The 15,015-nt window shown below is 40.9% G+C and overlaps 1 protein-coding gene across 3 annotated transcripts in view; it reads right to left on the bottom strand.

The window, feature by feature from the left end:
* The window catches only part of BEST3 (bestrophin 3), a 52,881-nt gene extending 41,095 nt beyond the window's left edge, over nt 1–11,786 (bottom strand). For 2 of the 3 annotated variants that reach the window (XM_013963877.2, XM_013963879.2), the window contains exons 1-2: nt 8,271–8,482; nt 7,573–7,806 (exon numbers count right to left, since the gene is read on the bottom strand). In XM_013963877.2, the coding sequence (XP_013819331.2) occupies nt 7,573–7,806; nt 8,271–8,433 (397 nt within the window). In that variant the 5' untranslated portion in view covers nt 8,434–8,482. Of the gene's footprint in view, nt 1–7,572; nt 7,807–8,270; nt 8,483–11,634 lie in introns of those variants that run through there. The other variant, XM_018047953.1, reaches the window with a different exon arrangement.

Genomic DNA, 15,015 nt, shown 5'->3' with positions numbered 1-15,015 from the left:
AGGGTGACAATATACAGCCTTGACTTACTCCTTTTCCTATTTGAAACCAGTCTGTTGTTCCATGTCCAGTTCTAACTGTTGCTTCCTGACCTGCATATAGGCTTCTCAAGAGGCAGGTCAGGTGGTCTGGTATTCCCATCTCTTTCAGAAATGGTCTGGGTCAAACATAGTGCTTCTGGGGAGCTTGTTTAGAAGTGGATTTCTGGGTCCCAAACCCCGGAGAGTCAGATTCATAGGCTGTCTGCTGCTGCTGCTGCTAAGTCGTTTCAGTCGTGTCTGACTCTGTGCTACCCCATAGAGGGCAGCCCACCAGGCTCCCCCGTCCCTGGGATTCTCCAGGCAAGAACACTGGAGTGGGTTGCCATTTCCTTCTCCAATGCATGAAAGTGGAAAGTGAAAGTGAAATCACTCAGTCGTGTCCGACTCTTAGCAACCTGATGGACTGCAGCCTACCAGGCTCGTCCGTCCATGGGATTTTCCAGGCAAGAGTGCTGTCTGGGAAGATGTAATTTAAATAAGTATCCTTGATAATTCATTGAATGTTGTGATCTATGGTCATCCTTTGAGAGGCACTGATTGATGAGCCTTGATATAACTCCTAAAACAGAGCTGTGAAAATTAAAAGTCGCTCAGTCGTGTCTGACTCTTATACAGTCCACGGAATTCTCCAGGCCAGAAAACTGGAGTGGGTAGCCTTTCCCTTCTCCAGGGGATCTTCCCAACCCAGGTCTCCCACATTGCAGGCCAATTCTTTACCAGCTAAGCCACAAAGGAAGCCCAAATAGAGCTGTGGGAGGCTTCAAACACTGAGCCAAGACTGCCCATCCATGGCATTAATTCAAGGATGTGTGCTCTTTCTGTCCCACATAGATCCAGTGTGCATAGGCGAGTCAAGTTTCACTCACAAGATGACATTCAGACTGTTCTGGGCTCATCATGTGAGACTATAGGCATAACTGACTCAAACTGTTAAAGTTCAGCCAACGGAGTAAAAACTGGCACAGCCGTGAATACCGCTGTCCCCTTGATCATGTCTCCTGTAGCACAGAACAGTGGGAAATTTCAGAGAGACCAGGGAGCCCCAGCACCACAGAGTGCATCCGGGTAAATGTGAACAGCAGACCACAGGGCAGAAAGTCAACATTACACAAAATCTAGCCTATTTTACTTAGTGGGAGAAGATCACAGACTAAATGATCTAAGTGTGGGGCTGGCCTTCCAGTCAGCGCATCTAGAGTTAGAACTTTTATCTCAGCAGTCATTTGATAATTGGGAGCTTACTCGATATTTATGCCTGTTAACTATACATGTTGCTAAAAATTCTGATGGGATGTCCACAGGCTCTCTCTCATCAGAGCAGAAGCTCAAGGAACTTCATGTTAAGATTCCAGGCCTTTGAGAAAAGAGTTAAGTGTCCTTTCCCTAAATTTTACTGTCTTTTAACCATCGTTACAGGCTACCATGCACAGAAGGACACTTTTTCAGAGAAACCTAAATGCAATGCAGTGATGTGAATTTCAACTGTAAATCTATTTGTGCTTCTTTCTGAAAATGATTCATAGAAGAAAAGATTTGTAGTAATCTTTACTGACAGTTGAGGGCAGGGACCATACCCACACTTGCTTTCAGCTGTGCTCCAGAGCTCAGCACAATGCCTGGCATACATGCTAAGTAGCTTCAGTTATGGCTGACTCTTTGTGACCCTGTGGACAGTAGCCTGCCAGGCTGCTCAGTCCATGGAATTCTCCAGGCAAGAATACTGGAGTGAGTTTCCATGCTCTTCGCCAGGGGCTCTTCCCGACCCAGGGTTGAATCTGCAGCTCCTGCTTGCACTGGCAGGCGGCTTCTTTACCAATAGTGCCACCTGGGAAGCCCCAGTGTACTGTACCCACTCAATAAATCTTTGTTAAATGAGCAAACGCATGACAGATTTAGCAAACAGATTTAGTACTGTTTCTTTTAGAGGAATGTATACCATTTCCCTTGCCCTATTTTTGTGTTTCTGGTGAGGAATTATGAAGGGAAATGTTTTCTTCTCCTGATCACTGTGAAACTCCAGATAAAATGTTTTGATTCAGTCTCACTGTAACATAAACCCAATTAAGGCCATCACTTATATTGGCAAAGATCTGGAATTGAGCCACTGACTTGACTTGGAATGAGTGACATCTTCCAGGGCAGGTGATTGAAATGACTGGAATTTTCCAGGGTAGGTTTGCAGCCAAGAGGGAAAATAACAGGAGCTCCTGGGTTGCAGCTCCTCTGGCAAATAAATGTTTGAAAACGGACCAGTGCAGGGAACTTTTGGCATAATAAACACTTTTTTGCATTCGATTGCTATATTTCTATTTTCATGGGAGCATGAAGAACTTTTAATTTATAATTTGGGAAATGTAACCTGTAACATCAAAGTTTATGTACTTCCCAGAATAATGATTCTTCTAATTTCCTGGAATAATGTAACTTGAGTGTCCAACTTAACAGCAAAGAATGCTCAGGGACCAGCAGGTGAATGACCTAGTCCACAAGTGTGGAGCCCCTGGCTGGGGTCTTAGGGTAATATTTCCAGAATTTGCTAAGCTCCATGCCAACCGCTGGCATGGGCCATCCTGTTTGTCATGAGCCATTCTGTCCCTAACTGGCTAGCTCCCAGCTCCATATGAGGCAAGAGGGAGACCCAAAAGACCCCTGACCAATGACCACCTCTTTCATAGGAATTTTCTTTGTCCTGAGGCCATAAAAACTGGCCGCAAGCCCATATAAGGTCTGCTGTCCCTCAAGCTGGTGCGCTGCTCTAACAGCATCTCTCACTCTGCTCCCCCTTGCGTCAGCTCTTCCTGGTCTGTCAGGAAGTCAGCCTGCTGTCTGTGCAGTGCCCCTTACTACCTCAGTCCTTTGTTCTCAATAAGTTCTGTCTTCTAAAATACTCTGTCTGGAAATTCTTTTCCAACCTGCACTCAGACTGCTTCAACAATCAGCTCTAGTGAAGCCAGATGCTTCAGAAGAAAATGCTGATCTTCATTCTCTCCACCCTCTCCCTCTTTTTCTCCTGCTAGTCCTGAATCTTTGTGACAGGGACCCTCCCTGAAGCAATACAAAGAGGATGGAAGGAAACTGCCATTGCCCTAAAGTCCACTGTTTCTCAGAGTTTGGTCCAGAGACCGCCCCCCGACCCCGGCCCTTGCCTCGAAGTCTCCAGAAGCTTGTTATATATGCTCATTCCTAGACCTACTGAATTGCTAGGGGTGGCATCTTAGGACCTGTAGTTTTAGCAATACTGATTTAAGTTCGAGAACATTTACTTCCCTGATAGGTGGCTTTATGTGAGAAGTCCACTGAGGCTTTTGTGCCCCCAACATTGCCCCCCCGCTCTGTCCCCTCTCCTTAGGGGCCCCCGTTTCTATTAGCAGCCCTCTCTGCCCTCAGGCAGAGCAGGTGCCCTGGCTCTGTGCTCAGGGCTCCTGCCAAACATTTTCTGCCATGCCTGAACTTCCTGTTCTTCCCAGAAATGTTGGCACAGGCCAAGGACAGAGAGGAGGAGACATGTGCCTGGTTGGGAGAGCCTGGAAGCCAACGCCACGTGCAGACTGAGTCAGCCCTCTCTGTTAGGGAAACGAGCAGGAGGTCCGGTAAGTCTGTTCCCCCAACTGACAGAGAGGCTGCCCCCCACGTGGGGGGCAGTGGGGCAGCCAGGAAGGACCCTATCTCCGAAGCATCTGCCCCAGCTTGGAAGGCAGAACCTTCGCCCCACCACATAATACGTAAATCTGGTGTTTCTGTGGGCACGTGCTGATCCACCACCCCTTTTTCTGCCTTTTGAGAAAACACTTGTGAGTGAAAAAGAGTAGTAGAGACCTTTACACTGAGAGAATTAGTTATGACCCCAGAGTGCACTTGCAAAGGCTTTAGCCCCCGTCCTATCTCCCTCACTTCTCTTCCTTCTTCAGACTCTTCACACAAACTGACCAAAAACCCAAAGTGAGAATGGTGCTTGTTGTGTCCAGGCAGGTCTAATTCAGGTCCCCTAGATCAGGGGTCCCCAACCTCCAAGTGATGGACTGGTACTGGCCTGTGGCCTGTTAGGGACCGGACTGTACAGCAGGAGCTGAGCGGCAAGGGAGTGAGTGAAGCTTCATCTCTACAGCACCCTCATGGCTCGTGTTACTGCCTAAGCTCTGCTTCCTGTCAGTTTCTGCAAAATGGTGAGCTGTATAATTATTTCATCATATATCACAATGTAGTAATCACAGAAATAAAGTGAACAATAAATGTAATGAGCTTGAAACACCTCGAAGCACCCTCCACCCCATCAGTCCATGGAAAAATTATCTTCCATGAAACCGGTCCCTGGTGCCAAAAAGGTTGGGGACCGCTGCCCTAGATGATGGGCTCTGAGCAAACTGCTGCCTGAAGCCACCCTACAAATTCTGGAGCCTCTAGCATGGTCGAAACCTTGAATTCACCCTTTTATTAACTGTTACAGCTTTGTGTTTAGTAATGAATTAGTTGGTGAATGCCAAAGCTTTTTACCCCAGGGGTGAGAAAAGGATTAAAGAATGAGCATCTCAGAAAAGATTCAGAACTTCTCAAACTCCAGTGTATAAATAAAGCAGCACAAAAGCATGTTTAAATGCAGATTTCCCAGGCCTTCCGTGGTTCTGATTCAGTAGGTCTGAGGCAGGGGCCAGCGGTTTGCATTTTAAATAAACAACTCAAGTTATTCAAGGTGTAAAGGGCCCATGGGTCTGCAGATCATACCTTGAGACATACTTGTTTAAATGCACATCAAGGAGCAAATGATTTCATACACCCTTGGAATGGTTGGGGTCCTGGTGGTTGGAGAGAAAGAAGTATTGGAGTATTCTGAATGTCTTGGAAAGGGGGAGAGGGTGGATGCAAGTAACCAATATAGGCATCTGTGTAAGTTTGGTAATGAGTGAGCATTGATGTTATGGAAAGTGCACCTAAAAGAAAAGAATTCACATTGTTAATCATCATTCTCACAACTCATCTCACAATTTCTACTTGCCCCTCAGACCTGAGAACGACTCAGGCCTTGTTGAGCTCACGTCTGACTTGGGGTCCCAGAAGGGGCTCCACTGCCTGCTGCCCTGCCACCTCCCATTTGCTGTTAATATGAAGGTATTAGGGTATTAGGGTTAGGGTTAGGGTTAGGGTTAGGGTTAGGGTTAGAGGAGGAGATCTGCTCTGAGAATTGGGCCTGGAGTCCCGATTCCTCTCAGAATGTGCCCTCTTCTTTCCAAGGATGCGCCAGGACTAGAGACACCTTTATCCATCCGAGTAAACTTTAGCTCTCACTCATCCTTTTGGAATCAGCCAAATCTTTCTCATTTGTTTTAGAACTTTTTCCAGAGGTCGAAATTCTTATCTCATTCTATCCTTTAGATATTAGAGCAAGAAAATTAACCTATCAAGTGGCATTTTCAAGTGTTCATTCAGAATGACCATCAAGTGGTCATTTATACCCTTCATCTGACTCTGTAACTGACTCCTTTTGACTCATTACTTTCTCACAACTTGCTCTGTACCCCTCACAACAGCCTCTACATTCCTTCCTTATTTCCATCTTAACTTGCACAGCCTCCTGGTCATAGATGATCAGGAAGACCTGGGATGTCACATCAAATGATTCTTCCTTCTAAAATGATCAAAGGCCTGTGTTATACCTTTGCACTAGATGATTTCATTCTTAAAAGCAAGAATGCATGCCACACCATGTGCCCAGTAAGCTTCTAGACACTGCACATATTATCTTATTTAATCCTCACAACAAGCTAGGAGGTAAATGAGATCAGAGGGTTTTACAAAATCACTATAACCTCATTTTACGGATGAGGAAACGGAAGCATTAGGAAGGTAAAGCGACTTAGACAAGGTCATGAGGCTGGTAAAGGGTAGAGAAGGGGTTGAACTCTTCCTCTGTGTTCTTGGTCACTATATTGTCATCTGAAAAGACAAAACCAAATCAAACAAAAACTTCCCAAACCTCCAAAAACAAGCGAAAATGCTACTCTGAAAATATATATACATCTCTCTATGTATTTTCAAGGACATTTCAGAAAAAGAGACTGAATAATGAAAGCTAATTTGAGACTGTACTCAACATAAAGGCAAAATCATCTCATGGTTCCTGTGTTTACTATATATTCGTTTATACATTCCGACATACTCTCAGATCGATCAAAGACAACTCAGCACAACAACCCATTTTTATTCTGTACATGCCAACAATGATCTCATTTAATCCTTATCCCCTTGAAGGCTGATTTAACAGCTTCTCTGCTAAATATTAACTGCAAAGAGAACCATCCTTCAAATGTGATTTGTTCTCAGCATCCTGTGTCCAGGAGCCCAGGTACGAAACTACATCTACTCTGAGGAACAGAAAAGACAACAGACCTCCACTGAAGCTGCCTTTCACTGCCACTTAGAGTCTGTGTAGATGAAAACCCATGTTGCTATTTCCTATCAGAATCTGCTATGTTTGGGGAAAAGTATTAAATTAGGAGTTCTAAGTCTTAATTGAAAATTTGACTCTCCCATTAATGAGCAATATGATCCAGGGCAGGTCATATCCTCTCTGAATCTCTCATGGTTTTATTGAGGTCCAAACGAAATAATGTTTGTGAAAGTGCATAAGCTATAAAGTGCTAGACAATGTAAGATAATATTACAGATGGTTTATATTTCTTTAAAAATGATATATGGTGAAATATGAAAATGGAATAGGATAATTATTATATTATAGATTGTAATATAATATTACTATATTATGACATTGGCAACTTAATATGAGGTTGACTGATTGCTATTTCCTTTGCTCTGCCCCCCAAGTAAACCTCTTGAGGGCAGGAATGATGGCTTATTCATTTTTTGCCTCTTAGGACTGTTTCTGGCACAGGATAGGTATTTAGCAAAGGTTTCTTGAATGAATGAATGAATCCATCAGCAGATGAATGGATAAGAAAGCTGTGGTACATATACACAATGGAGTATTACTCAGCCATTAAAAAGAAATAATTTGAATCAGTTCTAATGAGATGGATGAAACTGGAACCAATTATACAGAGTGAAGTAAGCCAGAAAGAAAAACACCAATACAGTATACTGACACATATATATGGAATTTAGAAAGATGGCAATGATAACCCTGTATGCAAGATAGCAAAAGAGACACAGATGTATAGAACGGACTTTTGGACTCTGAGGGAGAGGGAGAGGGTGGGATGATTTGGGAGAATGGCACTGAAACATGTATACTATCATGTAAGAAACGAAGTGCCAGTCTATGTTCAATACAGGATATAGGATGCTTGGGGCTGGTGCATGGGGATGATCCAAAGAGATGATATGGGGTGGGATGTGGGAGGGGGATTCAGGATTGGGAGCTTGTATACACCGGTGGTGGATTCATGTCAATGTATGGCAAAACCAATACAGTATTGTGCAGTAAAATAAAGTAAAAATTAAAAAAATATTAAAAAATGATATTTTCAGAGGAAATTTGAAGGTTGAGAGGAGCACCATGGAAGAAAGAGTAATTCACAATACCTGCTTCAACCACGTGGTCCATCGTCGGAAATCTTTTGTACACAGCTGTGCTCACTGAGCGGAAAATGAGCAGGGAGGTGAGATTGACATAGCGCATCAGCGTCCTCCTGAGCAGGCGCCCATGCTCGTCACTTCCATGAACAGTGCTGGAGATGAGAAACATCAGCCTGTCTGGCCAGGGCAGATTCACAAACTGGTTCCACCATCGATTCACTACTAGAGTAACATAAAAGCCTGCAGAGTAAGAGGAAACTGTAAAGCAATTTCTTACCGAAGACATGTTGTTGACACTGATGCTTTTAGCAGAATTTCAGCCTTTTTTAGAGATCAGGGTGTAAAAACATTTAGTTACCATATCTTATGATTTTTCCCTCCAGGAAAAAAAAAGTAATTTGTGCCTGGCAATGGCATAACACTCAGTAAGTGGATATTAGAACTCACATATTGATGGCAAAAAGTGGAGAGTTAGTGAAGAGAAAGCTTAATTGTCCAAGAGCAGATCATTACCTCAAACTTGTTGGGTGTTAACTTAGCAAAAGCAGTCTTGAAGGTAAACCTTATGGATGATTCTGGTTCTACTGCAAGCGGTGACTTTTCAGGCATGCCTCTCAGCTTGGAAACACTCCCATGCAGAGTCACTGGTGTCACTGTTGCGGAGACAGCTGTGTGGCTGCATGCTGCATGTGACCTATACTTACCAAGCACAAAGGTTACTGGAATTTGTTCAGCATATCTGTCACAGTAAATTGATAATTTTTCAAAGAAACGTTTTTGGGCTCCTGTAAGTAACAATCTGGAGCAAAAATAAAATGCACAGCCCTTTATGATATTATACTTCTGCAGCTGCTTCGCAAGTGACATTCACTGCAAACAATTAAGCAAAAATAATCTCAGGGTTTTTTTAAAAGGAGCAGTAGCTTTTCCTTTTATACCTAAGCTGATATATCTCAAAAGCTTTTTAACTGCTGAACATTTTAAGTACTAATGTTTTTAGTACATAAATGTTATTGGTCATTAGACAGTGGGACACAGTAATCCATTTTATTTTGAATGTTTTATATTTTTAAATTTCTATATGATTAATGCATGGGATTTGGAGCAAAATACTTCATAAAGGAGTCCATTATCCAATTATTAAACATATGTACTTAAAAAAGAATGTCTTAATTATGTTTATTATTGGAATCTGCTTACTAAGTAATTATTGAATAATAACCCTGGATTTGACATCTTGATCTTACTTTCTCATGAATATTCTACTCAGTACATTCTTGGTTATCTGTGTTATACCTCAAGGGATGTTATAACTGTTTATTTTAAAGCCTAGAGTTATTTAAAATATAAAACAACATCATAGGTTCAACAGTTAGAAGTGAAATTTTTATTATTATGTGTGGTGAGTTTTTATTTCTATAGTATAAAAATATCAAAATTTATATTATAGATCTGAAACCCACTTTCTGGTATTGGTAAACATGAATGCATTTAATAAAGCTATTATTGATATTTACGTTTCAAGGGGGAGATTCAGAATCAGAAGAGATATCTCAAGCCAGGCTAATAATAATGATCAAAATCCGGAAAGAAAGCAGATGAATTTGAATAAATGAATGAATGCACCTGTTCTAAAAGAATCAGGACTCCCTTGGAAACACTATGGCATATGTCAGAGGCCTATTTGGGTCAGTAGAGCTTTGAGGCAGAAGCGGAGGGATAATGAGGTGACAGTGAGCCACCAATCAGACTGCTGGTGAAGAGCTGGGAGCTGGTGCTGAGAATGTGTGTGGGATTCAGGGTGGGCTTGGAGTGCCCAAAGCTGAGGGCGCAGCCTTAGCTTTGGAGGGAATGTCAGAAATTCTACAGTCAAGAAAAGATGACAGGCAAGGCATCACCTGGTGGATAGGCCTCTCAAGGTGAGGCTGATGACAAGTTACAGCCAGATTGGTTTCCGGTACTCAAATTGAATTGGTCAGAGAGAATTAAATGTGGAGAGCACGGACCATAGAGCCTTACAGAGCCATGTTTGAGAACCAGATCTGCCACTTACAGATCTGGATTTTGAGCATATTTTTAAATCTCTCTGAGTCTCAGTTTTCTCATTTGTAAATGAGGATAATAATAATAATACCTGTGTATCAGGGATGTTAGGAGGATTAAAGAATACATGATATATAAAACCACTTAGCATGTAATGTCATAGTCAATAATAAAGTGGTTGTTACTATTAATAATTGGCCAAAGGAAAAAATATTAAGCTAATAGATACATAGAAATTTTATTAGCTAGAAGGTACTACAGCAAGTATTTTGTCAAATGTATCCCAAAATACAAAGAGAGGTAATCAAACTAGTGAATTCGGGTTCTTTCTTATGATTTTTTGTCAAGCATAACTATTTGCTTATAATGGGATTAAAAAACTTTAGCATTGTTAGTGGATATGAGAATGAAACTATGTCTATATTTGTCTGACTTTCTCAACAGATTCAGCCTGTAGTTCTTGGTAAAGCTTTGATCAAGATAAAAGAATCTATTTTAATAAGCTTTTACATTTGAAATTTAAAGAATGAAAAATGGCTTGAACTAATGGTTGTTATAAACACAAGCACTTTTTGGTCTTTATAAAAAATATGTGCATGCAGTTTTGTGGGAAATAAATAAGACATTGGAGCCAAAATTAAGGCCCAATGGAGCATCTCTGGCTATGATGCAACTGTTCTAAGAGCTATTCTATTCTAAGCAGCAGTAGCAGCAATAAATACACATTAGTAAAAATAAACGAATGAGACAATTATCCTGAAACATCATGTGTCTTCCACCATTTGATATTGTGAAGGATTGGATGACATATAAATAAATTGTCAAAATAATACTGTATTTAGAGGATGTATTCAAAAAATCATTAGAGGTTTTTAATAAAACTTCCCTTTTAAAGATATTTTGCCAAAATGTATACCAATATATGCATTTTTTTGGAACAGTAGTTTTGATATATAGCAAAGTAACTGTTCACTTTTGGTTATTATTGACCAGTCAAATTAACTTCCCTCCTCTTCACATGGGGTCCTGTCACTGCAAGGAAGAATACAGGTGAGAGCAATGACATGCAAATTTGTTCATGGTATGCAGAAGGGAAAGAACAAACTGATAAGCACAGGAAAGGTGGAAATACAGCCTCAAAAACCTTTAACTTTTCTATTTTAAGTTTTAACTTCTCGCTGAGAAGAAATTATGCAATCAATATTAATTAAAAGAACTCACAGAGCTTCCCATTTATAATACTGATAGAATTTTATTAAGACTATAATTTTTAGTCATAAAAGTATTTCGTGGACATAATGTTGCTCAAATTATCTGTCAATCTGACAGGCAAAGTTTGTGATGTTATAAAGAATAAACATCTTTTGTGAATATAATGTGCCTTCAACTTTGAAGATAATGCAAAAATAAATTCATTTTTAGCCTTTTTCTTTAATTGAGATATTGGTAAGTTTGGGGGCACCATCTTAGATAAGATTTTGTCATTCCAGGAAAAAGGAAGGAAAGTTGCCTGATATGCACTATTTATGAAAGTGTTAATTATGTAAGTAGTCGCTGCAAGCAGTCAAATCATAAACTCAAACTACGAATGATATCATTCAGAGAGGCAAAAATAATGATTTTGAATGGTAAAAATCATCACTTAGTAAGGATCTAGGTATAAATCTTTCATTTTTTGCCTGGAGCAAAATTCCTGAACCACAAATAATACTTCATCACGACCAGTTAAAGTGGGGCTGGAATGGGAGCCACCTAAGCATTAGAGTCCATTTAACATCTCAAAAATGGTTCAGTTCAGTTCAGTTCACTTCAGTCGCTCAGTCGTGTCCGACTGTTTGCGACCCCATGAATCGCAGCACGCCAGGCCGATACTCAGTCTCAGGGAGAAGAAGGTGACAGAAAATCATGCAAAGGAGGAGATTACATAATGCAAAAGTCAGAGGCAACCAAAGGACTTGGATTTTTGAGACTGTACTCATATATGCTATTTGATGGCCATTTAAGAACACATGCAAAGGACAGTACCTGTACATCAAACTTATTGCTGTGTAAAGTACAGCAAAAACAATAAATTCCCTGTACAATAGTTTGTAGATGCTGCCTCTCCACTTGAGCAGTAACCTATGAAATCCAAAAAAAGTTGCATTTGCTACTTTACTGGAGTAAGTGACAGTCATCTTGGATAGTTTGTTTGTTTGTTTGTTTTTCTAGAAGAGCAAGAAGACAAAACACAAGTAAAAAGCGATGTTTAAGACAGAGCATAAATCTGTATCTCAAAGAAATCCTAGCCAGCAATGAGTTAGTCTTCTTGACTAATTTGCCTTTCTTAGCTTGAACAATTTGGAGATAACCACGACCTCAGTACTAAATCTTTTAGTAGAAAAGGGGAGGAAAGTAGTTCTGGAAAAAGTAATATTAGATGTCTTAAGCTTGCCCTCATGTCTAAATATTATTTAGGGATTATATGACTATCACTCAATAAATATTTGAATGACTAAATAAGATATATGAAATACATTGTAATATCATCTATCATATATTTTCTGCATCCATGGGAAGATTTAAGGTATTGATATATGTTATATTAATTGATATTTTCTTTTTTGCTGTTTTTTTAAGTTTAATTATTTTAAATTGGAGGATAATTCCTTTACAACATTGTGTTGTATCAACATGAATCAGCCATAGGTATATATATGTCCCTTCCGTCTTGAAACTCCCTCCCACCTCCACCCCATCTCACCCCTCTAGGTTGTCACAAAGCATTGGATTTGAGCACTCCTTGCATCATACAGTAAATTTCCACTGGCTATCCAATTCTGCACATGGTAATGCATATGTTTCAATACTACTCTCTCAGTTTGTCATTGATAGTTTCAAAATCAATAGTCAAACCCAAATCAATTTGGGTCTTATTTGCTAAAGTATGTAAATAGGCATTTATTTCGCCTTTAAATTTCCTTGAAGGAAGTTATGGCTCTCTTAGAAATCAGGAGAAGCAAGCCCCTTTTGGGAATTTAATTGATGGGTTACATTTGGTGGTTTTAATTTAACTGTCTCTTTAGTGGAGCTCCGAGTGCACTCTGTGTGCTTCAAAAGGTAGAAAAAACATCAGGCCACAGTGATTCTAAGTAAGGTGCATTTTCCCACTGAAAAGTCTCATGTAAAATGCTTAGGTCACTTTCTCTTTGGAACTGAAAAAAATGAGGCCATTATTTAGGACTCTTTCCACCTGGATCTGTTCCATGGATGTAAGTAGGATGAGAACTGGGCCCCAGATCCTAGTTTTCAGTGAGTTCTCTGGAATTCCATTGCTTTTCACCAAGACACTAAACATTCAGGCTTTGAGAAGATGCCCTGAAGCTGGTCTTTATTTGGAAATCCTGCTCTACAGCTCTGACATGTAGCACATAGAAAATGAAATTTCTTTGAAAACTTTGCTTTGGAAAGGATCTATGTGGAGGATTTTACAGAGCTGTTTAGACTGAAATTATGAAGTTTTTAGGTAGAACTGTACTAGACATAACTAATAAATCCGATAGCAGATTTTTTATATACATAGTACCACATGGCACACATTTTACCATCAATAAGGACATCTTCTGTCTTTATTCAGATGTAAAGAAACAATCTAATTCCCATTTACCTAAATTCCCTAAAAAAAACAAAAACAAAAAAATGTGAAATTTTGAAACTATATTCTGAAGCTGTATTTTTTGTAATCACCAACCTAAGCCTTCAACATGACTGATTTTTAACAAAGAAAACAGGACTTTTTGGCAAAAGTAAGTGCCATTACTTTTTTTGTGGGACTCAGGTTAGAAAAGCAGTTCCACTGTTCCATCTTCATCTCGTCTATTTGTTTAATAGGAGTACAGCAAAATTGGGAGAGGAATATAAATTAAGCCCAATTTCATAATTTGTTATCATATGCACCAGAGTCTTAAATGAGTCCTCAAATAACTCTCCATTAACAGTCACCCTTCCGTCACAGCTCTGTCAGAAAAACCCAGATCCCATCGACAAGAGGTCAGAGCTAAAATGCATAGGTTTACTCTGCGCACTAACCTATTTGTTTGGGTTGGAGTGTCCGGCGTCTCCGACAGGAAAGACAGGCTGCAGGCTCCCCCTGCAGAGGTGCCTTCGGGTTGGGGCTGTACTCTCGGCTCACCCTCCACGCATGCACAGTCAGATTTTCTTTCTGTTCTCTGGCCACTGAGAGGACTGGGATTGTGACAAGGACAGGGGTTAAATGACTTTCCACTTGCGAAGGCCTATTTATGCCAGTTTGCCCACTGGTGACAGCCATAGCCGGGAACAAACAGGAGCAACAGCTGCTGAGATGGCTTTTTTTTTTTTTCTAATCTCTAATTATAACTCCACCTGCTACCCAAAGCACCCCTTTGAATGAGGAGTTGGAGGTGGCGTGAAGGAGCTGGGGTCATTTAAGACTGTTATTTTCATTCCGACCTTATCCTGGGATCAAGGAAGAAAGTCCTTTGCCCCTAACATGCTCTGAAGAGGCTCCACCAACCAAAAACGGGAATTAGTACAGTCTGTGTGTGCTTAAAAGGAGAACAAATTCTCGTGAAGCCATAAACTGGGGCAGACAAGAACGTAAACTGTATTTTCACTCTTTTGAGGAGTATCGAGGATAAGGCAATGGCACCCCACTCCAGTGTTCTTGCCTGGAAAATCCCATGGATGGAGGAGCCTGGTGGGCTGCAGTCCATGGGGTCACTAGGAGTCGGACACGACTGAGCGACTTCGCTTTCACTTTTCTCTTTCATGCATTGGAGAAGGAAATGTCAACCCACTCCAGTGTTCTTGCCTGGAGAATCCCAGGACGGGGAGCCTGGTGAGCTGCCGTCTGTGGGGTCGCACAGAGTTGGACACGACTGAAGTGACTCAGCAGCAGCAGCAGAGGACACTCTTCTATTAAAAACAAAATGCACGTATGTTTGCGAGTGATGTGTTTTGTATATCTTAGAACAACATAGACAATTATTACAGTAATGGAAACTGACGACACACTGATTCACTACATGTGCTATCCTTCCGTGGGGGCTTCCCTGGTGGCTCAGATGGTAAAGCCTCTGCCTGCAATGTGGAAGACTCAGGCTCGATCCCTGGGTTGGGATCCCTTGGAATAAGGGAATGGCTATCCACTCTGTATTTTTGCCTGGAGAATCCCATGGACAGAGGAGCCTGGAGGGCTACAGTCCATGGGGTTGCAAAGAATTGAACACAACTGAGCAATCAACACTTCTTTCACTTCATCTGTCTGTGGTCTGCTAGAAACATGTTTTAATTATTCAAAATGCCTTCTCTCAGGTTGATTATGCTTCTATACTTTCCTTCTGGAAAGAGAGTGTTCATCAGCATTCTTTAAATCATGAAATAAAT

The sequence above is a fragment of the Capra hircus genome, chromosome 5, assembly GCF_001704415.2.
Source record: "Capra hircus breed San Clemente chromosome 5, ASM170441v1, whole genome shotgun sequence".
NCBI lineage: Eukaryota > Metazoa > Chordata > Mammalia > Artiodactyla > Bovidae > Capra > Capra hircus.
The sequence above is the reverse complement of the archived record's forward strand: the minus strand, read 5'-3'. Positions and strand labels throughout refer to the sequence as shown.